The sequence below is a fragment of the Eschrichtius robustus genome, chromosome 8 (assembly GCF_028021215.1).
Source record: "Eschrichtius robustus isolate mEscRob2 chromosome 8, mEscRob2.pri, whole genome shotgun sequence".
NCBI lineage: Eukaryota > Metazoa > Chordata > Mammalia > Artiodactyla > Eschrichtiidae > Eschrichtius > Eschrichtius robustus.
The window spans coordinates 127532118-127558230 of NC_090831.1; the positions used below are offsets into that span (position 1 = coordinate 127532118).

General features: G+C 49.9%; 1 protein-coding gene across 3 annotated transcripts in view; it reads right to left on the reverse strand.

Annotated features, from left to right (window-relative positions):
- The window catches only part of PAXIP1 (PAX interacting protein 1), a 48523-nt gene extending 23265 nt beyond the window's left edge, over positions 1-25258 (reverse strand). The window contains exons 1-6 of one of the 3 annotated variants that reach the window (XM_068549749.1): positions 25108-25258; positions 22266-22400; positions 17818-17861; positions 15397-15460; positions 8528-8641; positions 5379-6014 (exon numbers count right to left, since the gene is read on the reverse strand). In XM_068549749.1, coding sequence (XP_068405850.1) covers positions 5379-6014; positions 8528-8641; positions 15397-15460; positions 17818-17861; positions 22266-22400; positions 25108-25188 — 1074 coding nt within the window. In that variant the 5' untranslated portion in view covers positions 25189-25258. Of the gene's footprint in view, positions 1-5378; positions 6015-8527; positions 8642-11121; positions 11199-15396; positions 15461-17817; positions 17862-22265; positions 22401-25107 lie in introns of those variants that run through there. The other 2 variants (XM_068549750.1, XM_068549751.1) reach the window with 2 other exon arrangements.
- Positions 25259-26113: the final 855 nt, after the last annotated feature.

The following is a 26113-nucleotide window of genomic DNA, read 5'->3' on the forward strand; positions in this document are numbered from 1 at the left end:
GGACGCAAAGAGCCCAGCCGAGTGAAGGCACGGGACACAAGCGGCCCTGGAGAGCAGCCGCCGGCCCCTCCCGTCTGCGGTCGTCCTGCTCTGCCACAAGGACGAGGGGCGGAAGAGACACCAGCACCAGGCTTGCTCGCGTGGCCGACCTTCCCCCAGCTGAGAGCCCCTCAGCACAGCTGGTGCACTCGCCTTCCTCAGAGGTGATGGGAGCTCCGCACGTGGGACAGAACACCTTAAGCTAGAGAACCGTCGCCAGCCAGCTAAGGTTGAGTTCACCCTCCCTCCCAGGGACAGGAGTCGGCGGAGAGCTGAACAAGCTGCAGGGCGGGAGGGGGCAGGACAGGGAAGCAGGAGACACCAGCTCGCTGAGCGTCAGGATCGCCTGTCATTTTACTACCCTGCGCAGCGCTGGATGTAACAAAAGAAACGTGTCATATGATGAATCTTCCCAACATGCTCAAGTAACAAAAATTGGAAGCCAACTTCCTATGGTCAAGGAATCCAGTAACAAACAGATTTTACCAGAAGTCAATTGATACAATTTATCCCTATTAAAACATCCTTGTCATTTAAATAAAACTCCAGAAATGCAACTTTCACATAAACCAAAAACCTATACAAAAATCTCAAATATGTTTTTGACATGTGTCTGGCACTTAAAACAGACTCCAAAACATAAAGGTTATATAACTTGCAAGAATAACAGACTTTGGATTTAGTGGTGAAACAAATTAAAATTGAAATAAGTTAAACTCAAGGGTTTGAGTACATCTGTCTTTGAATCACCCTATAGGTAAGACATCTCTATAAGGAGACTCTTTGGGTACTTCAAAAACTCCTCAAGTTGAGCTCTGAGCAGGAAAAAAAGTTTTCAATACGTTTGTAATTAACAGGATAACTAGTTCTTCTCTATGCAAGTATTAAAAAATACCCAGGAAAGTGGAGGGAGAAATGAACCCCACCACATCCCTGCCCAAGTATACGGAACCGCATTTGGGATGAACATTTCCATAAAAAAGCAGGCAGGAGTGGGGAGGGGACCCTGCTTGGATATCTGCAGATGGGCCACGCGCCCACACGAAGGACGCTGGTCTGGCACAGGGGTAACGGGGTCGGGGTGGGAGGGAGGTATCATCACTTTACAGCCTGTGGCGCCATTAAAATGTAAACTTTTGTCCATATATTACTTTTTCACCCCCAGAAGTAAACAGCCTGCCTGTCTGCCGTCATGAACAGGGCTGACCTGACTGCTGCCCGGGGCGTGCTGCTTGCTCCCCAGCTCAGGGGAGCTCGTGTTGGCGTCAGGTGGGCCGGCAGGAACGCCCGGGGCCAGGACCCAGCTGGAGGCCCCTTCCGTGGCGACCACGATCTGAAGGGGCTGGGGGAGGCCAGGACGCGACAGGGGGGCAACTGAGAGCAGACAGAGATGCTGGCAAGAGCCCAGCCGGGCTGAAAGGTGGACAACGGCCTGGACAGCCGTGCAGGCACCTGGCCAGCCCGGCTGGGGAGCGGGCACCCCGGCAGGCCAGGGGGGGTGAGGTGCCCCTTAGGACACCGTGCACACTTATCAGATGGCTTGTTCAACCCTCTGATCTGCCTCTGGCTGAAAACCTATGTTAGTCCTGAAGAATCGAAGAAAAAAGATTCTCAACTGCTTGGGCACGTAATTCGCCACATGCAAACTACAGTTTTCAGTGAACGTCGAGTCTGAATCCTTCCCTCCTGGTTGTCACAGTCATTATTTAAACTGCTTAATACCGAGAGCCACAACGTTTTACATAAAACAGCATGACACACACCACACGGCTCCTAACCTCCAGAAATCTGCAATTTAAACAGGAGTTTGATGGTTGCTATGTTTCCTCAACCCCCTGATCTAATTTTAAACCAAATCTTTTATTTCTAACATTTCCAAGATTCATTTTCTTCACATCTAGCAGCAAAATGTCCTAGCGTTCTGACACTGCTGAAGAACCCTCAGAGGATCTCTTCGTAAGGGTTCTCGTTAGTGATCAAAACCATTCCCTCGCTACAACTGGTCCCGCGTCTGCACGCGGCTGAGTAGATCAGGTCCGTCTTCTGCGGAGGTCTGGCCTGCAGGACGACGCAAAGGCAGAGATACGCCCAGCCCGCCCCCGGTGTAGTCAGCATTTCCATTTCCAATGAGGTGAGTTTACCTCTACATCCGAATGGAGGGAACTTGGGATGTAAGTCAACATCCACTGTATCTGAAAACTGCGGAATCCAGTAGAAATGGCCAGTCACTGATCCGCGGTGCTTTCCACCCGCCAGTGAACGGAGAGCACCGCACATCCGTCCTGTTCCCACTCCTAGCTCCTCAGCCGAGGAGGGGGAAAGAGGCTTTGCACACCGGCTCCTGCATCCTCCCAGCGCCCACGTGGGTCTCCGCCTGCCAGCAGGGCAAGCCCCTTGGACGGCCCAGGTCGCCTCTCTGGACGGGCTGGCCCTCCAGCCTCCCCCGCCCCCAATTTCTGATCTCCTCTCCGCTCTCTGCCTCTGGCCTGGCATCCACATCCCGCCCTCCCCGCGTGCTCCGGCTTCCGACCACCTCCTTGCTCCCCGCGAGGCCTCTGCAGAGCTGGGTGCTGACAGGCGGGCCCAGGCGCCCACAGGTGTGCCCACTCTCTCCTGGGCTCCACCTTCTCCCTGAGCCTTGGTGACACCGTCGGGCGAGGCCTGGCCCTGCCATTCTCTGACCACCTCATCTCAGGGGCCTCCTCCTCCTTCCCTCAGCCACTCGCTGCCAATCACCCTTCAGACTCAAACTCACCTCCAGGCCCCGCGGGTTAACACAAAGTGTGACAGGACAGAGCTCGGGAAGGCTGGCGCGTGGGAAGTGAGCACACGGACGGAGCCCCGCTCCACGGGGCGCAGCTGCTGCTCAGCCCTGAAGGACGGGCACCGTCCAGACTTCAGATGCCAGCTCCGTTCTGCGACACCCTCCACTTCTCAAGAGAGCCCAGAAACCCCATCGTCACGGACAATCTCACGATTTGGGCAAACAAATCAAATTTAAATTATCTGGGCCAAACTAAACGTGTTGAGCGGAATGCGGCCCGTCAGTGACTGGTGTGTGACCTCGCTCTCCGCCTTCATCACCAAAGCCACCGCACCCCCAAAACTGCTTTCCCTTCCGGGCTGCCAGGTACCCGTCACCGCGGGGCTGCTCTCCACGGCCCCCTCCCCGCCTGGGCCAGACCCCACCGGGCTCACGCTCGCTGACGGCCCAAGCCGGGGTTCGCCAACTCACACTGGCTCCTAACCGGCTGCGGTAACACGTCTTCCCAGAATCTCGGGTCGACTGTCGGAACCTTGCCCCCGAAGTCCCTGAGCCCCGTCTCCCCCCACACACTCTGCCCGCCTTTCTCTGGATGCCACCCGTCCGGCGTCGCGAGGACCAGGCGCTATCAGCTGGTCACTGGGAACCCGAGGGAGGGAGGGGAGGAAGAGCACTTTTCATGCATCTTCAACCAATAAAGACTCGTTAAAACCACCCCCGCCAGGTTCCTTAAAAAACTAAAAATAGAATTACCATATGACCCAGCAATCCCACTACTGGGCATATACCCAGAGAAAACCGTAATTCAAAAAGACACATGCACCCCAATGTTCATTGCAGCACTATTTACAATAGCCAGGTCATGGAAGCAACCTAAATGCCCATCAACAGACGAATGGATAAAGAAGATGTGGTACATATATACAATGGAATATTACTCAGCCATAAAAAGGAATGAAATTGAGTCATTTGTTGAGACGTGGATGGATCTAGAGACTGTCATACAGAGTGAAGTAAGTCAGAAAGAGAAAAACAAATATCGTATATTAATGCATGTATGTGGAACCTAGAAAAATGGTACAGATAAGCCAGTCTGCAGGGCAGAAGTTGAGACACAGATGTAGAGAATGGACATATGGACACCAAGGGGGAAAACTGCGGTGGGGTGGGGATGGTGGTGTGCTGAATTGGGCGATTGGGATTGACATGTATACATTGATGTGTATAAAATTGATGCCTAATAAGAACCTGCAGTATAAAAAAACAAACAAAACAAAAAAAAAAAAAAGAAAAAAAAAAAACCACCCCCGCCATCAGACTCGATTGTGGTGCTGCGACTCGTGATAAGCAGCAGCTACTGGCCCCCCCCCCAACCAGATCCCCCAGTGGCTCCTCACACGGAAGAGAAGACCCTGCGTGTCAACCTCCACCCACTCACCTACGTTCAAGCCTCACTGACCCTCCTCCCTTAGAACAGGGGCCCCAACCCCGTGAGGAGCCGGGCCGCGCACAGGAGGCTTCATGTGCCGCTGCCCATCGCCTGCACCACCCCCCCACCCCACCCCCGTCCGCGGAGAAACTGCCCTCCACGAAACCGGTCCCTGGTGCCAGGAGGGTTGGGGACCGCTGCCTTGGAACACGGCAAGGTCACGCCTACTCCGGGGTCTCCACAGCTGCCGCCCCTTCACCCGCAGCTCTGCCCTCCGTCCTGCCAGGGCCGCCTGGAGGTCTCCACAGCTGCCGCCCCTTCACCCACAGCTCTGCCCTCCGTCCTGCCAGGGCCGCCTGGAGGTCTCCACAGCTGCCGCCCCTTCACCCGCAGCTCTGCCCTCCGTCCTGCCAGGGCCGCCTGGAGTTGAGTCTCCACTTAATTTAAGGAGCCTCCTCCGCCAGCGGCCCTTATAATACACGGCCCCTTGTTACTGCCTTCCAAACACCTATGCTGACTGTCGGTCTGCTCCCCCTCAAAGGAGGGCGGGGGCCCGTCTGTCTCATTCACCATCTTGCCTCCAGGGCCCACAGATACGCAGACGGGGGCCAAAACACCACCCCGACCACCTTCTCTCCGTCTTCAAGTGGAAAACGTTCACGAAAACTTTCAAGGTCCATCCTGTACCAACAAGCTCCAATCACAAAACTGTACATTAAAATTAAGGCTTCGTCAACGAACGAAATAATTTATGTTATGCTATTTGTCTACCGTGAAGTTCGGCATAAGCAAACAAGGAACAGCTGGCAGACTGCAGGCTTCTCTTTGCTGCCACTGCTAATGAAACTGAGCAAGAGTGGAAGCCGTTGTCCGGGGACAGCGCCCGCCACTGGCGTCCTGGTGCCAACTCAGCAGAGTCAGGTCTCCAACTACGTGCCCGCCGTCAACCTCTCGTACACGGCATTTATGACACTGAAATACGTATATGTGCACGTATACACAGATAAAGACTGTAGGACACGCTCTCAGGCAAATAAATACTGCTTGTGAGTTACTTGTCCTGAAGAAGCAGAAGACAATAAAATAAATATTTAAAAAGGCTGTAAAATCCAGCATTTAAATCTTTGTTTTTAAAGAGTGACTTACGTGCGCTACGTTGGCCGGCCGGTTGATCTGCTGAATGTCAGCACTGTTAGTGATGTTTCGCAACGTCCGCACAGCTGGACTCCAAGCGGCTATCATCTCTGACCTTTCGGAACTCTGGAGGTTTTGTCCTGAAGCCATTAAATTACCGCGGACCTCGGGGGGCAGGATGTTCCCTGGGACCGGCGGCACGTTGGCACACAAGTTAATTAACCCGGGCTCCTGGCCGGGAGGCAGCCTGCGCTTCGCCGCCGCTAACTGCGGGACCTCCGCGGGGGTCCAGTTTAAATTTCTCTCTTGTTTTTCAGGGGATGAATCTGAAGAATCGTCAAACATCAATTCCCCTTTAGATTTTTCAGCGTTCGATTTGGGTGAAAACTGCTGGTCCCCCGAGGGGGAGCCTCCCTGAGAACTGGCGGGGCTCGACTTCTCGTCGGTGCTGCCCTCATTTTGGGAATCTTGTTCCTCGTTTTCCACCCCCTCCTCGTCCTCCTCCTCCTCCTCTTCCTCTTCATAAACGATGAGACGAGGGTGGTAAAGTGCTTCGTCCTTCTTCGTCTTCTCAGATATGCAATCCAGGACCCAGTCGGGCGTCACGATTTTAATACTTGCTCTCTTTAAAGCACATTCATATTTCTCCTGCGGGTGAAGCACAAACACACACAGAAACAAAACTGCAAGTTTTATCAGATTTCCCAGAAGTATGCACTCGAAGCAAGAACTTTAGGAGAGGGATACAGCTCCTGTTGTTGCCACTTTACCCAGAGGAGAAGCTCACACCCCTTTTAGACAAAGAACACGAGACACAACGAACCATGTATCAATGGTCATAGGACGGCCTCAGGTCTGCCGAATCAGCTTTTACAAAGGCAACTTTAGGTAACGCTACGCACAGCTAGGAATCCTACGAGAGACTCTCAGGAACGCAAGGCGGCCTGCCGTCCAATCTGGTTGTCACTGACTGCCGCTCTGTGCAAAGTGTCACCGAGGACGGGGCACCTTCAGGGCCACAGGCAGTCCTGGGAATGCGGGGACGCTCCTCAGTCAGGTGGGCGAGTGTTTTATCGAGCTCATTCTACCTAAGACACAAAGGCCGCGACGATTCTCTGACCTAGCGAGGCTTCTGACTTAGTTCTGGACGGAAGTTAAAACATGCAACGGGAATACAACAGAAACCCAGCGCGGAGTCCCGTGGGCACAGGGCAGGGAGGCCTTGCTGCACAGCGGGGTCTGGCAGGGTCTGGTGGGGGCAGTGAGCTGGGGGCACTGGGCAGGGGCGCTGACAGGCAGGCAGAGGGCACTCCTGCGGGGTAGAGGGCGGAAAGGAAGGAACATCCGAGGGAAAGGGAGATGAGCAGGGAATCTTAAACGGGAGTTACATGATAAAACAGCTTTAAAATAAACAAGCTTGGAAACATGGCTCGGTTAACCGACAGAGTCTGACCCACCTGCTCTAAAGCCTCGGATAACAGCAATTCTCGGGAAAACACGTAATTGGGGCCCTATGCTAAATCCAATTCCTGCTGTTGGCAGGGGGCCGGGCTGGAGGATCCGAGGGTCTCTCCCCAGCTCCACCCTCAGCCTTCAGCGGTGGTGAAGCATTTACACCCAGAAACCAGCTCCCTCCTCCAAAGACTAATCAACCTACTTTGTTTTTCTATTGATTGTTATGAAATTCCTTCATTCTCCTCAATTTAAAACATTTAAAAAACTCAAGAATACAAAGGATAGTTTCATCATGCCATTTACATATTTTCTCCATAAATTTATCAAAAAATGCAAAAAAATGAATTTGCTTTAAACATGCCATTTATTTTTTGTGTGTAGTCAGCTAGTCTGTTTGACAAATCCACTCTATTCATATGCTGCCTCAAATTATAATTTGACTCTTCAGAAGTATTCACTCATAGTTTTAAAAGTTATAAAGACTTCATTCCCGTTAAACTAGCTACCTAAAATCAAATGATTTATTTTTAGCCATAAATGAATACTGATATAAAAAGAAACCCTACACTATTTAACCAAAGAATACTACTTATCTCTTAAATTGCTATGTAAAATATAATTTTTTACTCAAGCAGATTTTAAGATTCACCTCAAATTTTCAGAGTCTCCGCTTGGACTGTGCAGCTTACTAAGTTACAACCAAACTCATGGGCTAACAGGTTATTTTCTTGTCGGGAAATGAGCATGAGGAACAGCACACATTTACGGGCTACCTCTGCTTCAAAGACGCCCTAGAAAGGGACCCTCTTGGCAGGTGGGTGTGTCAGCCTTCCACACCCCCTCGCCCAGGCCCGGCCACATGCCTCCCACCCCTCCTGTGAGTCAGTGCGCTCAGCTGAAACATACACAGCGTTGATTCAGACTGAAGGCAACAAAAAAAGGAGGTAGTGACTGACATGTGGAAACATGAGCTACTCAAAAGACTTTCCTACTATAAATAGGTTTAATTCTCAAACTTATAAATAATTGTCCATGGAAGGAAAAAAGCTTGATTTCCACACAAGTCGTTCTCCAACTTCATGCACCTCAGGGTCCCCGGGCTCCCCCTTCCCTGGCAGGTTCTGATTTACTAGGTCTGGGGCGGGCTGGACAGCCTGCGGTTCTAACAAGTCCCGGGAGGCTGATGCCGGTGACCTGGGACCCCACCTGGAACCCCAAAGCCCTACGGCCCTCCAGGGCTTAGAGAGAAGAGCCCTGTGCTTAAGGAGATAGACACAGTTTTAAATACTCCAGATTATTAAGAAGGACAGTACACTGAGAGCTTCACCAAATGCATGTTTATAACTATCCTCAGTACAAGCCTTTTAAAAAATTGTGAAGAGGACTAATACGTATTTTCACAAAAATGAACTGAAGTTTCAGTGGACATGAAAGGAAACTCTTAGAGATTCAAAAAACTGTCCTATTTTCAACATGAAATAAACCCAAATTTCTTTGTATTTAAAAGTCACATCTGGCTCAAAACAAAATTTATAATCATCTCACGTCCTCTGTGGAACGAAGCTGTGTATAAATAATATAAACTAATGTTGTCAGCTTTTGTAAAACGGAATCCAGTTAATTTAAACGAAGTCCAGAGAAGACGCCTGATTACTGGGAATACTTAAATCACATTCAAAAAAGGAGAACGTACATGGGACGCTTACCCCTTTTGGTTCTGGAACAACCAGGTGCGTGCACTTCTTGTCGAGAGTCAGCTGGCAGCCCCCGCCATGGAAGGTGAGCATGGCCCACAGGGCGCTTCTGTCCTCAGGGGACACCTGGCAGGAACCAGAAAGCAAGCTTTCATCAGGCAGCTCCACCTCTGCTTACCTACTTGCTCACTTTATGATTAAAATACACTGTGACATCATAACAATTCTGCTTTATCTACTTTCTCCCTTACTGAATGAAATTAACCTAAGGGTATTAGTGGGAAAAACAGATGAGCTTCTAGCTATTTGCTTGTTATAATAAAAACTTTTACTCCTATCGTAAGTTTTATAATCGTCACTTTTTTTGCCTTGTCACCAAGTAAACTGAAAAATACTTATATCCACACTCCAGAGATTGAATGGAGGATTATTTCGTTCTATAACAAAACTGATAGGAAAAAGAACTAGTACACCACTCTATCTTCCACCTGTGTCATTTTTTAAAATGTTTAAATACAACAGTATCAAAATCATATTTAAGGAACTCCTTAATAATTAATGGATAACAAATAAATACTAAGTATGAAATGGATAAAATAAAAGGTAAAAATACAGTGGTGCGTAAGCTCAGGGGAAAACGTAAGTATCAAACACACAGAAAATAAGGCAAGCATAAAAGGAACAATTCTTATGCTTGCTGAGCGATGAAGTGGAGACTCCAGATGGAACGGCTCACGTGGTACAACAGGTTTCACTACAACAACCGACCAGCTACCATTTATTGCCTGCCTCCTCTGTGCCAGGAACTGTGCCAAGGGCTCCGCGTCCACCCCTAATCCCCGTGACCCGGTGGTGGGCTGCACACTCACAGAAATGACAGCTAGTAACTGGAAACCCAGACCCGGCTCCAAGCTGTATTTTCCCACTGCTCTAGACTGCTTCTCTAAGGGCGGTTACGACCAAACGTAATTACTAAAAAATAAATTTTAGCGTCTCAGAGACAAAAGAAACATTTAAGAAAAATAAAGGTGTTAATCCTAAGATAATCCAGTAAGTCAATTTTTTTCTAGATAACTTATTATAAATTGTGAATTATGGTTAAGACTTCTGAACTTTGTCTCAAGTTAATTTTTTTAAAGTGTTGACAAAACAGCATGTTTTTTCCTTGTCAACTGCCATTATTCAGCCAGCCAAAAATCTAACATTCTATAGCTACTCTCCATTTTACACATATGCCCAGAAATTATTTTGCATTCCATACTACTCTGTGAACACTAACAAGAACACATTAATTTTACAAAATCACTTTAAAAATCATTATTTTATCTCTCTTTAATTTAGTAAGTCAGTGTCACATTTCAGGATACTGGATCAGAAGATGTTATTTTTCTTAGAGACTTTCACAAAAACCTTTATATCCTGCAGCCTTTGGAGGTGAGATTTAATTACGTGATAATACAGATTACTCTAATGAATCATTACATAATCTTTATTTAAAACGAAAGAAAACCCATAATCTAGATATGCCTTTATCACAAAGACTGGTCACCCATCAGTTAGGTATTATTTTTATTTCACTGACGGCAGTAACTCTAGTCCTGTACCCTGCTGGCCTGGGTCCTGGCCCGGGTCTCAACAGGGCACAGAAGTTGCTGTGGAAAGAACATCACATCGGGAAGAAGGGAGGCCTGGAATGGACACAGGGCTGCCAAACTCCAGCTAAGAGCAACTCGGAAAACCTCGGAGAATCAGGTTCTTCATCGGTGTACGTTTGGGTTAAATGACTGAATGTGCGTACCAGCTCATTCAATGAATCTGTATCAGCATAATTAAGAATGCTCTTTCCACACCAAAATGTTAATGATAGTTACCTAGTGGTGACAGGATTATGGGGACATTTTAATTTTTATACTTTTCTGTATTTTCCAAATTTGCAAGAGCATTAATTTTATAACTGGGGAAAAGTGTTTTTCTTTTTTTTAAAAAGTAATCTTCCTAAACTACAAATCTACGGTCTCAGCTAAGAAAGCCTGGATGTCTCCTCAACACCTTACGGCTAAGGTCTGGAAGTTTCCAGGCGGTGTGTCGGGCCTTCCTGATCTGTGTTTGCCCCGCTCCTAGCCTCAGCTCAGCGCCCGCGGCCCCTGCACTCCCACAGCAAGCTGCCCCTCTGAATGCGCACCACCGTCCCGAGCAGAGGCTACACCTCCACCCGCGTCCCTCTCCAGGAAAGGCTTCCCTCTGTGCCCCGGGGGCGCCCTCCTTCTCCAGGTCTCCCCGCCAGACGCTCCTGGCCTGCGGCTCCACCAGCTCCTCCTCGTCCCGCCTTGCTTACGAGCTACCACCCTACCGACTGGAGGCTAGAGTCTCAGGTGAGAATCACGTCCTCCACTTTGGTACCTTCGGCAGGACCCAGCACAGTGCCAGGCACATGGGTAGGCAGTCAAGAAATATTTGTTGATTGAGATGCAGAATGGAAAGGGCTTTGATCTCTTTAGTCTCCGAGATTTAAACGAGGACCCTGGCCAGGCTCTCCATCAGACTCGCGACCTGCCCCCGCGACCTACCCAGCCCACCACAACAGAGGTCTCAGCCTGCATCAGTACCGGCTCAGAGGAAGGCAGGTGATGTCTGTGCTTCCCAACTTCCGCTGGCACAAGCTCCCTTCCCTACCTCTCCCTGGAGAGCTCTGGAAGACTCCAACAAAGAGCTCCAGCTTGTGTCAACACCCTGACGGGAAAAGACAGAAGGTCACTGAGAACCGCCGAGCAAACAGTCCTCGCACAGCGCCGGAGCCCTGCCTGCCTGCCTGCCTGCCGTGGGCACGCGTGCAGCTGCTCCAGAGGCCTGCTGGGTGCCGGCTGACCGTCGTGATCGCCCCTCCTGGTGCTGCTCCCACACCCTGCACCCGCTCCACCTCCGCGTATGTTACAGTCCCCTTCTGGACCGGGCCCTCACCCGGGGCGGGGATCCTGTGTCCTCATTGATCCGCACCCCTGGGCGTTGTACCTGTCACAAAGCATCCTCACGTATTTGGTGAACCGCAGTCCTTTAGCTGCACACCGAACATACGTTTGTTAGTCTGTCTCACAACTGAATTCACATTTTTTAGCAACCACAAAATCCTAGCGTCCCCAGTGCACTTTTCTGAACCAGGGCTTCTTCGTATGAACTAGTATCAAGTAAAGCCTTCCCCAGTCTTAGCTGAACGATCTTTATTCAAATAAAGCAGAGCTTTCTTTTCACCGTCACGAGTGGCAAACCGTGAGAATAAGTGCAGTAACTGACCCCTAAAGATCATACCGACCCTGACTGTTATTCCTAACGAATGTGCCTGAAAGGCTACAAAATTCTGCCAGAGTGCTTGCTGCGTCCGCCTTGGTCCACTCCAGGCCCAGCCGCTCCCCACCCGGAGAAACACCTGCAGCTGGGCTGCTTCCCAGACGCCCACGCGTGCTCCCCCTGCTTCCTTCACGGGGTCCCCGTTCTCCTCCTCCACTGACCTCACCTGTAGCTTCTCAGCCCAGAACCCGAGGTCTACCTAGACCCCTAAGCCTGTGTGCCAGCCACAGAGCCCCGCGCTGCCGTCTTCCCACTCCCGGCTCACCGAGCAGCGCAGAGGGGCACCAACTGTCGCTCCGCACTGCTCCCTGGGGCCCTGCTCCGTCCCTGCAATAAAACCAACCACTACGTCTGACTTCACTCTCCGTCCCTAAGCATAACACCCCTCCTCCGGTACCACCTCTGTCTACTTCCAAGTCCCCTTTCTCCCCAGATCTCCCTAACCCCACATGTTACTCGAGGCTCTCTTCCTGACTATCTGCTCCCCTCTCTAGCCCTTCTGCAACAAAGCAGCAGCTCTCAGCCCCTCACGCTGTATCTCCCAGGCCCGACACTCGGACAGTGAGGGGCTTCAGTCCGACTTCATCATCTTCCCTCAAAAGTCAGGTCCTCTCTGTTTCCCACGTCTGGCGATGTTCCTAATTTGGAAAAGGAAGTCATCTGACTAGTGGCCTCCTGTGGAGCACCCGCCACAGGCTCTGCACGCAGAGTCCCACTGTGAGCACCGGCTCCTCTCTGCACAGCTTCCCCAAGTCCCCAAGACCTTCCGATTCCCATCCGTTCCTTAGGTCCACGCCGTCTTCTTCTACACGGTGCTAACCTGAGTCCAAGTCCTCATCTCAAGTCTAAAGACTGTGACTGTCCCTCCTGCCCACATTCCCATCCTTACCCTGCCCTCTCTGTCCTGCTTAGAGCTACCAGACCAGTTCCACCTACAAGATTGCAGGTGATGTTAATTTGTTTGCTTTTTTCCTGTGTTTTCCAAATGTTCTGACGTAAACGTCTGTGTTTGCAATCCAAGATTAAATATATAAGAAGAGTGAAACAGCCAGCTACTTTATCGAGTTTCCCGTATTCTCTGCCCGCCTGCCTGCGCGCTTGTTCTTCTCCCCTCCGCCCAGCCACACGGCCTGTTCTGAGGCCGGTCCCCTCGCAAGAGCCTCTGTGCCCCCATCCAGCTCCGCTCCAGTTCTGCCCGTCATTTCAGGCCCCTCACATCTTGCCGCCTCCACCAAGGCTTTCCTGATCCCACGGTCTACACCAGCGCCACCTTCTCTAAACTCACACCCCAACACCCGTGCCCCCGATTTAGCACATCCTGCATGTGTGCCATGCGCACTAAAACCGTAGATGTTAAGTGTACTGCATAATAACCTATTACATATGCCGGAACCTTGGTTAAATGTAATCTCAGTTCCATTTCTCTCCAAGACTAAAAGGTTCTCCAGTGCTAAACTCATAGTTAATATTTAATCATGTCTAACCCCTAATTTTAAACTCTGTTTTAAATTCACATGCTCTTGATGTTCTTTTTTACTTCCTGAGTCAGGTCCGCTAAGTACCACGTCACTATGACCTTGATCCCAGAAAATACCCACAGCGCTCCCTGCCCCGGCTTCTTCCTCTCTCTCTGGATAGCAGGCTCTGAATCATGAACCCAGAAATCCAATCCGTACAAATATAATTAAATGCAAAATTTACATTTTAGCCACAGTACACTGTGTTTATGCATAAGGAATAATAAAATATTTTCATTTAAAAAACTTTTCTGATATTTACTATACATTTGGAACATACAGAGAAGTATAAACAATAAAAATTACATGTAACCACAGTATCCATCATGAAAAGATTTTCATCTTAGCCAACTTTAAAGATCATCTAAATATACATTTATAGCTAAGATGTGAAAAATGCTGAAAAATACAAATACCAATAAAATTCTGGTTCTTAAGGGGGAAAGAAGCCAACTTTTCAAGGATCTCTATTAAATCAATGTAGCAAAAACAAAAAGAGAGGATTTTATAATTTTAAAGAACTTTCAGAATTTACAAGAGACACAAAAACACAATAACAAAATTAATTTTACTTATTGCTTGGACAGAGAAGGGATCATGGTGATACCGTTTGTACGAAAAGCTGAGTCTGGCCGATAATCTAACAATATTAAACTAATATTACCTGGTTCCATGATCCTCTACTACGAAGGTGTAAGAAAAAGGCAAGATTATAATCAAATTCCTTTTCGTCTCACCTAATATTCTTGATACACCCCTTTCTCAAAGGCTTCCACAGAGATGGAAGACTAAACGCCTTCTCAAAACTATCACCTTAAGAACTACAGACAGGGATGAGGTCTATGAGGTCAGAGAAAATGGGAGCCCTCTAAACTGTGCTTTTTCCTGCCCAATGGCTACTACTTGTTCCATGTAATCTAAAAAGTGCGTTTAAACCGACACCAACTTGATTTTTCATAATAACTGTCTACAGTTTGAGGGTTTTTTACCTAGGGGGTGGAGAGGACAGAATACCATAAAAGAATATTAAACATTCACTTCTCACACTACCCAGAATTCAATGCCGTTAACATTTTGGTCCCTCTTAACAGATATTTCTTATATATTATATTTGGTTGATGTAATACTGCACATAACTATGTTATATCCTGCTTTTTCCCCAGTTAAAACATTCCCCATGTCTTCACATATATGCATAAAACAAAATTCACAACCGGCTACATAGCTAGATTACTACGTAAGTGTACAGAACAGGTTTCTTAAACATTTCCAAATCGTGGATCATCTGATTGTTTCCAAATTTACCCTCTTATAAATAAAGCTGCGCTGAACACCTTTATGCATCAATCTGCCCTCATTTCTATCAATCTGGGATAAACTTCTAAACACAAGAGAACTGCAGGGGAAGCAGAAAGACTATTTTATGGCTCTGACCCGGCTCAACTTTTCTAGGAAACCACTGCACTCCTGCCGGGGGAGGGGAAGCTTGTCTGAAGCTCCGCCAGCACTGAATATACTGTTACAAATTTGATAAGCAGAAAATCTTATCTCAGCGCTATTAAAAAGTTCGCGTCTTTTGTTTATAAAGTGTATCAAATGTTTTGTTATACTTATTTGTAATTCCTCTTTATAAAAAGTTGTAAATTCATTTTTCTGCCTTATTTACTGAGGTCTTATTTTTTTCTTTTATTGATCTGCATGAGCCCCTTATTTATTAATAAAATTCTCTGCCTTTATTTCTGAATGAATTTTCCCTGTCATCTTTTAATTTCATTTTTACTATGTTTTCATATTCAAGTTTTAAATCTTTGTAATCCTTTAGAAAGACCACTTTCACCCATTAAAGCTCTAAATCTTAAGATTAAGTATGCATATTTAAATCATTTTAAGTGTGTCATAAGGTCATAGTGAATATGCAGTTTAGTAAATAACACTGGTTTACAAATACATCAAAAATCCGATCATATAAAAACTCAGAACTGTTATGTGTAAATAACACAAGACTAATTGTACTATGCTTACCTGAGAGAGGCAGGCAGTGATTCCAAAGAAAATCTGACATGACTCCGGAGAAAAGCCATTTACTCTGTTTTACAGTTATTAAGATTCCAACGAGATGAGATTAGTGCAAGCTCTGTTTCACTAAGAGACATTTCCTATTGGCCCGTTTGGACATTGCCCACCCTCTGCTTCCCATTCAATCCATTTAGGAAAGAGACAGACTTAAGTTGACCAAAGAAGAGTGCAGGGCAGACTGGAAAAAAGAGAAGTTGACAGCACAGAAAGAACTGACAGGTTTTCCGTAAAGTGCATTTTCAAATCCAATCTCTCCACTTATATCATCAATAAAATGGGCATAACGTACTCATGGAAAAAACATCTAACTATATACACATATATAAACACACACATGCCTATACATGTACACAACCACACATGGCATAGTGATCATTTTAAAAGCAAATTGAAGGTCTTAAGTTTACTTTAACACGATTACTCTGTCACACAACAGAATCTTTCGTAAAAGAACGTGACTTCTAGTTTTATTACCATCATGAACTCTGTGCATTTGGGCAAGACAACCCTGAGCTCCAGTTTTCCCTTTGTTAAAACAAAAGTCAGAATACGTAACTCCCAAGATTCTTCCCAATTCTAAAGCTCTGACTTTCAAATTCATTCCACACGTTTTCTGAGAGCTTACAGAGTGCAGACACTGGGCACAGGGCTCTCCATACGCAGGCATGACCTCTAGGTGCCTGTACTTTACGGTCTATTCAAAGCAAACATGACTTTTTTAAGAATCTGGAGTGTCTAGAATTCAAAAGGGTTAAAGTATTACTTCTCTTTCCCTACAGGAGAAAAGTACACCTCCTGAGATAGGTGAATTAAGAAAAAAGATCAGACTGAAAATTCTATTGCAGTTTGGAAGTCTCCTACACAGGTCTGAGAAAACCTCATAGAGATTCGGGCCTGCCGGGCTACCCTGAGCTCTTCAGACCCCAACATCACGCCTTCAGCCCCATCATCCAAGCTCTGTTTCCATCCTCCTACCTTAGTTCAGGGATTGCCTACTTCCAAAGACTTGGGGAAACATGAACAAAGGCTAAGAGTGTGTTGCCTAACCAAGTCTCAGGAGTTCTCTTTCTGTTCCTTTAACCTTCTTTGGGACAGGCAGTAAGAGCTCAAACAAAATGACAACTTCTCAGGAAATCCTTGCGTAGAGAGTACACGAGCCAGGCCAGGAAAAACTAGCCTCTTATCCTCAAAAACACCCCTTCCACTCCCAGTCTTTTTTCACCTGTGCTTGTAAAGAAAACAAACAAAACTCAAACTCCGAAAAAACCAAAGCCAAAAACAAACCAGGAACCAATTTCCTTTAACTCTTTATAGACTGTGGAGGAGAAATCTTAGAATTTTTGAGCTGGAGTTGCCAGAAGTTCTGCACATCCTCTAAGAACTGCTTAGAAGGAGGTATTTTCTCTGTTTATTTGAAGTCTCCCATAAATACTTAATACAGGAAGATTCCCTCCATCTGCATCGATTCAGTAATAAATGCCTGGCAGAGCCGCACAACACGGTAAATAACATCTCCTCTGCCGGGTCTAACGCTAGAACATCATGACCGCAATAGTATCAGGTACCTTAACAGAAGTGATCTCCAAAATCAGATTATGCTTGGAATGACCCTGCAGGGAAGCGTCACACCTCCAGGGTGAAAACAGCAACTATGAGGCCTAGAACACGGAACAGCAGGCTGCAGAGGGCTCACTCCTGCTTCCAGCACAGTGTGTGTCGTGTGTGTGTGTGTGTGTCAGTGTGTATGTGGGGTGGGTAGTGCCAGGGCCACACTCAGGAAACGCTGAATGAACCAACACGTAGTGCGGGGCAGCTCCTTGGGGGCAGGTACGAGGCCCTGTCGACCCCACTGTTTTCAGAACTGGGCCCACAGCAGGTGATCAACATGAGTTCTCAATTAATAAACCAACGTAATTAAAAAGAATAACGGTGCATGATATAAAACTAAAAATGTCCTGATGTTCTCTTCTCCAATTCATTTTTCAAACAATTCATGATTTGGTTCACACAGCCTTAGAATTTTAGAAATAGTCCATCTAACTAGACACCACAAAAACCATCTGTTTCAAAGATAACAGAACTGAAGTCCAGACCAGCCGAGATCCTAAAGCCAAGTCGCAGAAGAACTAGAACTTGGGTCTTGGGTCCCAGCCTAGAGCTGCTTCCACACAGCTGGTCCCCCACCCCGCCCCGGCCCCCCAGGGGTGATGACAAGAATCAGGTACATACAACTAGACACAGGATGGAAAGAGCAGGGATAGAGTGAACACACCACCACCGCCCCTGACTAATGAGTCAGTTCAGTAAGTGATGACCACTTCAGTACTAAACCCATCCTTTCCCTCCCCCCTTCCGCAAAAAGGATACGGCAGAAGAGCTCCACACTGAACGGACAGAATCACCCAGGAAGGCTGAAAAAGAAAACATTAACGCAAATCAAAACACAGTTCCAACTCATATGCAAAATGTCATCATGTTACTAGTGCTGCTCCTAGAAATTAAAGGCTCTGTTACAACCGATTACACAGCATCCAGATCACAATCACGAGTCTTCAAGTAGCAGAAACATCAGAGTGTAACATTAGTTATTAGTGCCCAAGGTGAAAAGCCCAATTATAGAATGAAACACTACCAGATCTTAAAAAATTATTACGTATAGAAATTTATTTATTTCTGGCTGCGCTGGGTCTTCATTGCTGCGCGTGGACTTTCTCTAGTTGCGGCGAGCGGGGGCTACTCTTCGTTGTGGTGCACGGGCTTCTCATTGTGGTGGGTGGCTTCTCTTGTTGCAGAGCACGGACTCTAGGTGCGCGGGCTTCAGTAGTTGCAGCACGTGGGCTTCAGTAGTTGTGGCTCGTGGGCTCTAGAGCGCAGGCTCAGTAGTTGTGGCGCACGGGCTTAGTTGCTCCGCGGCATGTGGGATCTTCCCGGACCAGGGCTCGAAGCCGTGTCCCCTGCATTGGCAGGAGGATTCTTAACCACTGCGCCACTGGGGAAGTCCCTGGAAATTTAAACTGTAGGTTTACACACTTTCTACTGCTTAAGCCTCAAGGCCGGCTAGAAACTCTGTCCTCACAACTGGGGGGACGGGGAACTGACAGCCCTCCCCACCCCACCTGAGGTACAGACGGCCCCCCTACGCTTCCTTCTGGAGTCCTGAATCCAGTCAAGTATGAATTCGTGAGTTTTTTTCAGTGAAGCCAAGTAGATACAATGTTTGTAAATCACAGAAAGAATTTCTGTCTGGTAATCTTTTTATGAATTGCAAAACTCAGATTAATTATAAAACCTTAGATTAATTACTACCTTTTTGGGTAATTTACACTTTTGAAAAATTATCTTATTATTTCTACATTTAATTTTGAAAATTACATTAATCATTATCCTGATAGCTCTGCCTCACAGAATTACTACGTAAAAATACAGTAATAACCCATTTAGCCAGCTGACCTCCAGAAGCTTCAGCCACCTGAAACATACACACACATCCATTTCTCATGCATCATATACACCTTGAAAGAACTTTAGCAATCAAAGTACCCCCTTCCTCATTTTTCAGGTAACATCAACAATTTCTCAGCACAAGTTTATAAGTAAGTGTAACGTCTGTGAAAGAGCGTAGAAATATTACACATTTTATAAAATAAAGACTGGCTCCACTTGGGCTAATCACTCCGTGATGATTTGATAATTCTGCCAAGTGTGTAACTAACTTCGCGGATGAAGCCACCAAGCTGGAAGGGAGTGTGCAACGTCTCCACGCGCAGTGTCTCCAGGGGCTGTTCGCTTCTCGCGGTCCTGGGGAGGCTCCAGCCGGACGGGAGGGAACTGGCCACCACTCCTCCTGCATTCAGGACACCCTCGCGTGGGCCGAGCCTCATTCCCAGCAGTGACACCAGAGCCCTCCGCCGTTCCCCGGCGGCGTGGGAGCACCAGGGCGGCGTGCCTGAGACCGGTTTTCCCGGCCACCCCTGTGTCTCACGTCAGCGGGAGCCTCAGAGCCCAGGTCAACGCACTGCAGTACGACTCGGAGGGTGGGGGCACGGCTCCTCCCGCGTCCCGTGGCAGGGAAGCGCCCACGACCGGAGGAGCTCACACTCTGGGACGGGCAGCCCTTATGACTCTGCACGCAGCATGCACCCTGGAAAGCTGTCCCTGGGGGCTGGGGAGCAGCGAGCACGCGTGTCCCGGCTGCAGACTGCGGGGCTGGCAGCAGTAAAGCAGAACTGGCTCCCTGCGGCCCTCACCCAGGTAAGTCTAGATAAGATAACGCAGCTAAGAAGGAGGACACACTAATGATAATAAGGCAGAAACGGAGAGCTAGAAAAGCACAGTAATAAGCAGCTATTATCCCAAAGGCAGATAATAATATATTAAAATAAATTCACTGCTGAAAGTCAGCATAATTAAGAGGCCCCAAGGCCACTGAGGAAAATATTTCCATTAAAAAAGATAATTTTAAAAATCTTGGTGCCTAAAGAAGCAAGTTTTAAACATCTACAAAATTCAAATATGAGAAAGATAAACTGTCCCTGGGCAAAAGGATGCCTAAATTTTTAAAGTATTTGTCAAATTTAACATTAAGGTAAAGGCCAAGGGATATGCACTTAACAGAACCAGGCCTCCGCCTTCGGCTGGACACAGACCGCACTACCAACAGCAGCCCCCAGTAGGAGACTTACTAGGTTCAGACAAGAACTCAAGGGTCTACCAGCACTATCTTGGAATGAGCGCAAACTGCTGGATGGGTTCTGGAAAATTCTACCATCCTGTAATGCAACACTGCAGTCGCTGGACAGTATAGGTGCTGCCACAAATGAAAAGCAGGCTGGAATGCGGAAAGAGATCGAAGAGTAGGATGCCTGGAGTCGTTTTAAATTCTACAGCCAAAGGGAGAAGTAGGATGGGGAGACATTCAGCCAGACTGGGAGAATGGTGACCACGGCCGGAGCTGGGTGAAGGCTGCTTTTACGCAGCCGTGTTACAGACTGACTTTCCTGGGAATACAACTTCAGTGTAAAATGGAGACAGCGCTGTTTAGCCCAGAATTTCAGCAAGGATGGGCCACCGTTTTGCACCGTCACCTCGCAGCTGGCACCTGCGTCTGCAGGACAGAGGGTCAGGTCCGCGGTGATTCTACACCCCCTCCTCCAGGGTATTTACACACTGAAATGCAGACTTTCTGTTGGCTGTTTTCCTCTTTTCCTCTTTTTTACATTTCAGTTTGGGCAATTTATATATAAATACAAATATATATTCAAGTTATATGATGTTACTGTACATAAGAATTTCACTTCGGGATCATAAAGGGGGTATTACAAAATATTTGCTGCAAAAAGGGGCCTGCGGGGTCGCTGGACTTCAGAAGCACTGCGGTAAGTGGTCTGGGGAAGCCGCCTGCGCGCCCCGAGCGCGGTAACGAGGCCGCCCTTTCACGGTGCGCTAGGAAATCCACACAACACGTGTGAAGTCACTTTGATAACAGGCTGCAGGCTACTGTCTGAGGGGAAAAAAGTTTGTAGACAGGGGAAGGGATGAGATACAGTCCCTCAAGGCAAGAAAGAGCGGAAGCAAAGCACAGGCCGAAACAGGGCCCCAGGGAGCCGGTGCTGGGGTCCACAGCCTAGTGTCCGTGGCAGGTCCACCCCTCCTACAAGGCGGCAGCAGGTGAAGCCGGCAGGAAACCTGCTGTCAGGCTTCACAAAGGCTCGGGTGGAGTGAGCCCGCTGGCCAGGCAGAGACAAGCATCCAGCCAGAAACACGACCACCGTCCTCACCGCCGCAAGTTAACAGTCGTTCCGACTTACACAGCACCCTCATGAGAACCTTCTTGTGAGACAGATCTGCTTTCAGGCTTATGTTCCAAAATCAGGCTTCTAAGCCTGCAGGGCAGCGTTTCAGACCCTGGATGCCGGTGACATTCAGGACTCGCAGCGGCCAGCCGGCGTCCCCGCTGCCCAGCCGGACTCAGCGGCACTCTCTCCTAATTCCTACCTCTCTCCTTATTAAGCCACAGTAACTGTCATGTTGGTTTTTTTAAGATAACACATGTAAGAGCGTGGAAAAGAGAAAAAAAAGGGTAGTGGAACAGAGCCATTTTAAAACAAATATACACTATAAATGATGAGAAAAAACGGAAGGGTTGAAATTATAAACTTAAATTAAAAAAACCCACATTTAACAGCAGTCAGTTCAACCAGCAGCCATAACAGAGCAGCGCAGTATTTGATCAACAAAACTGAACAATTCACCCACCAGCTGAGACTCTACTTTCTAGGATAAACTACCCACAGGTCAAGCTGGATAGTGGAACAGAGAGCCACCAGAGGGACCGTGGGACAAGTGGTCACTGTGACCCTTGTCGGAGAGCAGAGACATAGCCCAGATAGGGCAGGGCTCCCTAGACTTGTCTGCCTGGAAAGCAGGACCCCCGGCCAGTGGGGATGGAAGGGAGCCCTGTTCCAGGAGTTCCTCTTGGAATCAATACACTTTCTTAGCAGAATTCACCCACGTCATCTGCTTCAAGACAGCACGTCCACTGCCTTCAATACGTTTGCTTGGCTTAGACAACTTCCAGACGGTGACAAAATGCGGCCACCCGTAGCAGGTGCGTAAGCTGTAACGTGCAGAAACCTTGCTATAGCCTGATTTCACGTACAGGGCCTTATGCTGGATGGTTCCTGAGATGTCAAGAGCATTTCCCACCCAGAGCCGTACCTTAGCAAACAGTGTCAGAAGAGCTGCACTGAAACTTCAACGTACTGCTTTCAAGATACTTGACGAAGCGTACAGAATTCATTAAATTTACTACCAACCTTGACTACAGGCAAATCAAAGACTTCCCGAGCTTCTCCCACCTCCGGATTGTCCCCGTCTTCTGAAATGATGTGTGAGGCGAGTGCATTGTACGACACTTCCTTAGCTTTCCCAGCTTTTAGAAGCTGAATAACCTTTAAAAAACCACACAAATTAAAATGGAAAATGCTGCATTTCATTCTCAATTTATACAAATTATTACAGTGAAAATTCTAATAAACGCACACCACGTTCTCCACATCGGATTAACAACCTTGCACTAAGTCACGTGCAATGAAACATCTGGGGGCAACAAAAAGCAGCAAATCTTGATTCACTGACAGGTAAGCACGGAGGCTCCTGGGACCCAGGTACTGGACAGGGTCCGTCTTGAACACAGGACTGACAGACAAGGTGAGCACAGCACCGTAAGTGCTGAGACTGGCCTAGCACGCGACACGCCATGTCTCAGACATAACGGCTTGGGGACAGGTAGTTTCTGATAAATGGAAACCGTTTCTGGAAGAGGAGCTACAGGAGCCGAATCCTTATGAACTTAAAGGCGTCAGCAAGGCAAAAACACGTGCACCGCGTGGAGAGAGCAGCGCTCAACACGCTGGACAGCTGAACGTGGATTAGACCGTCGACTGTGGTTCACAGATGCTGTGCAGAAACCTCTGCATTTCTTCCTGAAATAAAATACAGAGTGTCTCCTGGAGAGACACTGAGGGCTGGTCAGCAGGGAAGAGGCATGATCAGACTTTACAGAAAGATTATTGTCAGTGTAAGAAGAATGCACTTACACTGCAGGACTGGAGCCATGACACCTGTTAAGAAACAACTGCAATAATTCAGGTGGAAGAGGCAGGTAACTGAACTGGAGGAAGGTCATCAGGGAGAAGAAGATGATGTGAGAGAAGCAGCAAGATCTGGTGACCGAAAGGGGCACGTGTAAGAGAAACTGGGGAATGACAGCACTGCTCCGGACGACCACGTCTAAGAGCGGATGGTGGGGGAAGGCAAAAGTCTTAGTTTAGGGCATGGCCTTCTTTGGTGCCACTCTAAGAACTAGGAAGACACCCAGCGCGTCGAGGATGAGACCTGGGTCCCACCTGAGTGGAGCCATCAGCCCGCTACAGAGACGGGGCAAAGCTCTGGGAGTGAATGAGACGCCGGAGCGGGAAGGGAAGGGAGGCCACGGCCAGCAGTGGAGGCTGCGGGGAGCGGGGAGGCCAGGAGCCGGACGCCAGGAGCACGCTTCCGGCTCAGAGCGGCCGAGGGCACCCCACACGTGGAGGCGAACGAGGTGTTCATCCAACGCACGTGAACTCTCTGAACCCACATTTATAAGATTCAGAGAATCGAATATCCTGGCTCTAAACTTTTTAGAAAATATACCGTTTCAGATCAAAGTGGTTTGCAAGGACATTTTTGAGCCCTTAGACTTGATTCACGGTTAAGTAAACACAGTTCCAGTGCAGCTTGCTTCAGGTTTTAAGTAACATATGGTTCAGGTCACTCTTAAGAGCCAAAGTCCTAAAGTAAAATAGGGGGTGGGATGAGAGAGGGGAAGAACGGTGGACAGTGAAGAAAGGGAAACCCTGGAAGGGAGAAGCCGCACCTTACAGGCACTTCAGCCCTCTGAGCTCAGCACCTGTTTACCTTTAAATTCAAAGCCTCTTTACCTTAGAGTTACAGTGGAGAAAGGACCCACCTAGGTGGTGATCCCAGGGAGTTTAGCTACTAAGATACCAACAGGCAAGCCTCTGGAAGGCCAAGGCCCATCAGCCTTCCACAGATCCTTTTAGGCCACCCAAGTTTTACTTGTTAAGTATCGGTCTCCACTCAGGAGGCCCAGGCCGCAGGTCTCCAAGCTTAGCACTCAAGGCCAATGAGACACCCAGGTGATAAAACTGTAAAGATAAACTTTAGCAAAAAGAACAGTGTGAAGAACCACCTTAAGACTCAACTGCGGTTCATTCCCACAACGGAAGAACAACATTCTAACGTTCAAACACATGTTCTACTTAGAAAAAGCTTAGGAAAAGCCACAATATCCTTTGGCATGAGCCCAAACGACAAAAAAATTCAAGTGTTTAGTGTGATGGCGTTACCAGGGTATTTTTCCATATTATTGTATAATTCACCCAATTAGGGAAATCAAGAAACACGTATCCGCTAGTGGTAAACTGAGGGTTCACGGCCGCACACGAGATGACCGAGCCGCAGACCTGCGACCCGGGGTGGCTGCCACACCAGAGCGGCTAACCGTCCCCTCAGCAGCCCGGGACCCACGTCCTTACCAGCTCCACCGGCCGAAGCTCCCGCCACGCTCGGACCCACCGTCTGGGCGTCGGGGGAGCCCAGACCGCCGAGGCTGCCGCGGGAAGGGCGGCCCTGTCCGAACTCCGCCCAGAAAGGAGCGGAGTGGGAAGCGGGCGAGGCGGCCACGAGACAGCACCCCGGTCCCCCCCCCCGCGCGGGGACGGGGACAATCGGCGCAGCGCTCCAGGGCAGACCCACCTCCCCATGCCCTCCTCCCCCAGTCCGAACACAGCCCCTTCCTGCCGCGGATCCCGCAGGCCCCCAGGTCCCCTCCCCCTGTTGCAGGGGTCAGCACCCCTCCCAGGTTTCCTCCCTCCCCGACCGCGAGGCCCGCAGACCAGCTCCCTCTCCCCTGCCTCCCCTCCTGCCCCGCTGCCGGCCTGCTCGGCGCCAAGCGGCCCAGCCTCCGCGCAGCCACGCCGGCGGGGGCACCGGGTGGCCGGGCCCAGACGATGTGCGCCCTGGCGCGCGCCCGCGGCCGGAGCGAGGACGGGCCGGGGACGCGGGGGGCGGGGCGGGGCGGGGGCGGCGCGGTACCTGCGGGTCGATGTCGCCCACCGCGTAGTACTTGACCTCCTTGAACATCTCCTCGGGAACTTTGGGCGCCTGGTCCGACATGGTCGCGGCGGCCCGAAGGCTCCGCGGCGGCTCCCGCCCCGCCCGGCCCGCCCGCGGGGCCCGCTCCCGAACGGCGCGGCCCGCGCGGCCCCGGCCCGGTCCTGCGAGTCGGGCCCGCTCCCCCGCCCTCGGCGCCCCCGCCCGCGCCGGGCCGCCCAAGCGCGGGAGCCGCGCGAGCCTTGCGGGCCGCACCATCCCGCCCGCCACCGAGGGGGAGCCGAGGGACGGGCGGTCGGCCGGCACCGCCCAGCGCCTCTGCTGCAGCCCGCGGCCCCGCGGACATTTGCACCGAGCAGCCCGCTCCAGAGACGGGGGCCCGTGGCCGCCGCCGCCCCCTTAGGAGGAAGCCCGGGGGTCGCAGGGAAACGCACCCCCCTCGGTGGGGCCGGAGTGGGCCGGTCCCGGGAAAGAAGGGAACGCGGAGGCCCCTCCCGTCAGCACGCGCGGCCGCAGGGGCGGCGCATGCGCGCGGCGAGGGGCGGGCCCGTGGGGTCGCTGGCAGGCGGCGGCGGGAGCGGGTCACTGGCCTTGGGCGCAGGGGCGCGGAGCGTCGCTGGCTGCTGCCAGACGGGACCCGAGGTGACGGCTCAGGCCCTGGAGCTCGGGTCCCGGGTCCCAGCTGAAGGGCGGGGGCGCTGGGCCGAGTCGGGGACGGAGCGCTGCGGGCCGGCCGAGGCGCGCCAGCCCCCCGGGCGCGGCCACTGGGCTTCTCCCCATCGCCCGAACCCGCTCCTGCCGCGACCCGGGCCGTCGGAACCAGCCCCGCTCTCCTCCCTCTCGGCACCGCTGACGCCAGCCGGCCGCCACGTGTACCCGCGTTCTGACGTCATCCGGCGGCGCCGCGGCGCGAGGAGCACGGGGGTCTTCGCGCACCTGCGCTCCGCGCGCTGCTTCCGGCTCACCTGCGCGGGGGAGGGGGGCGGCG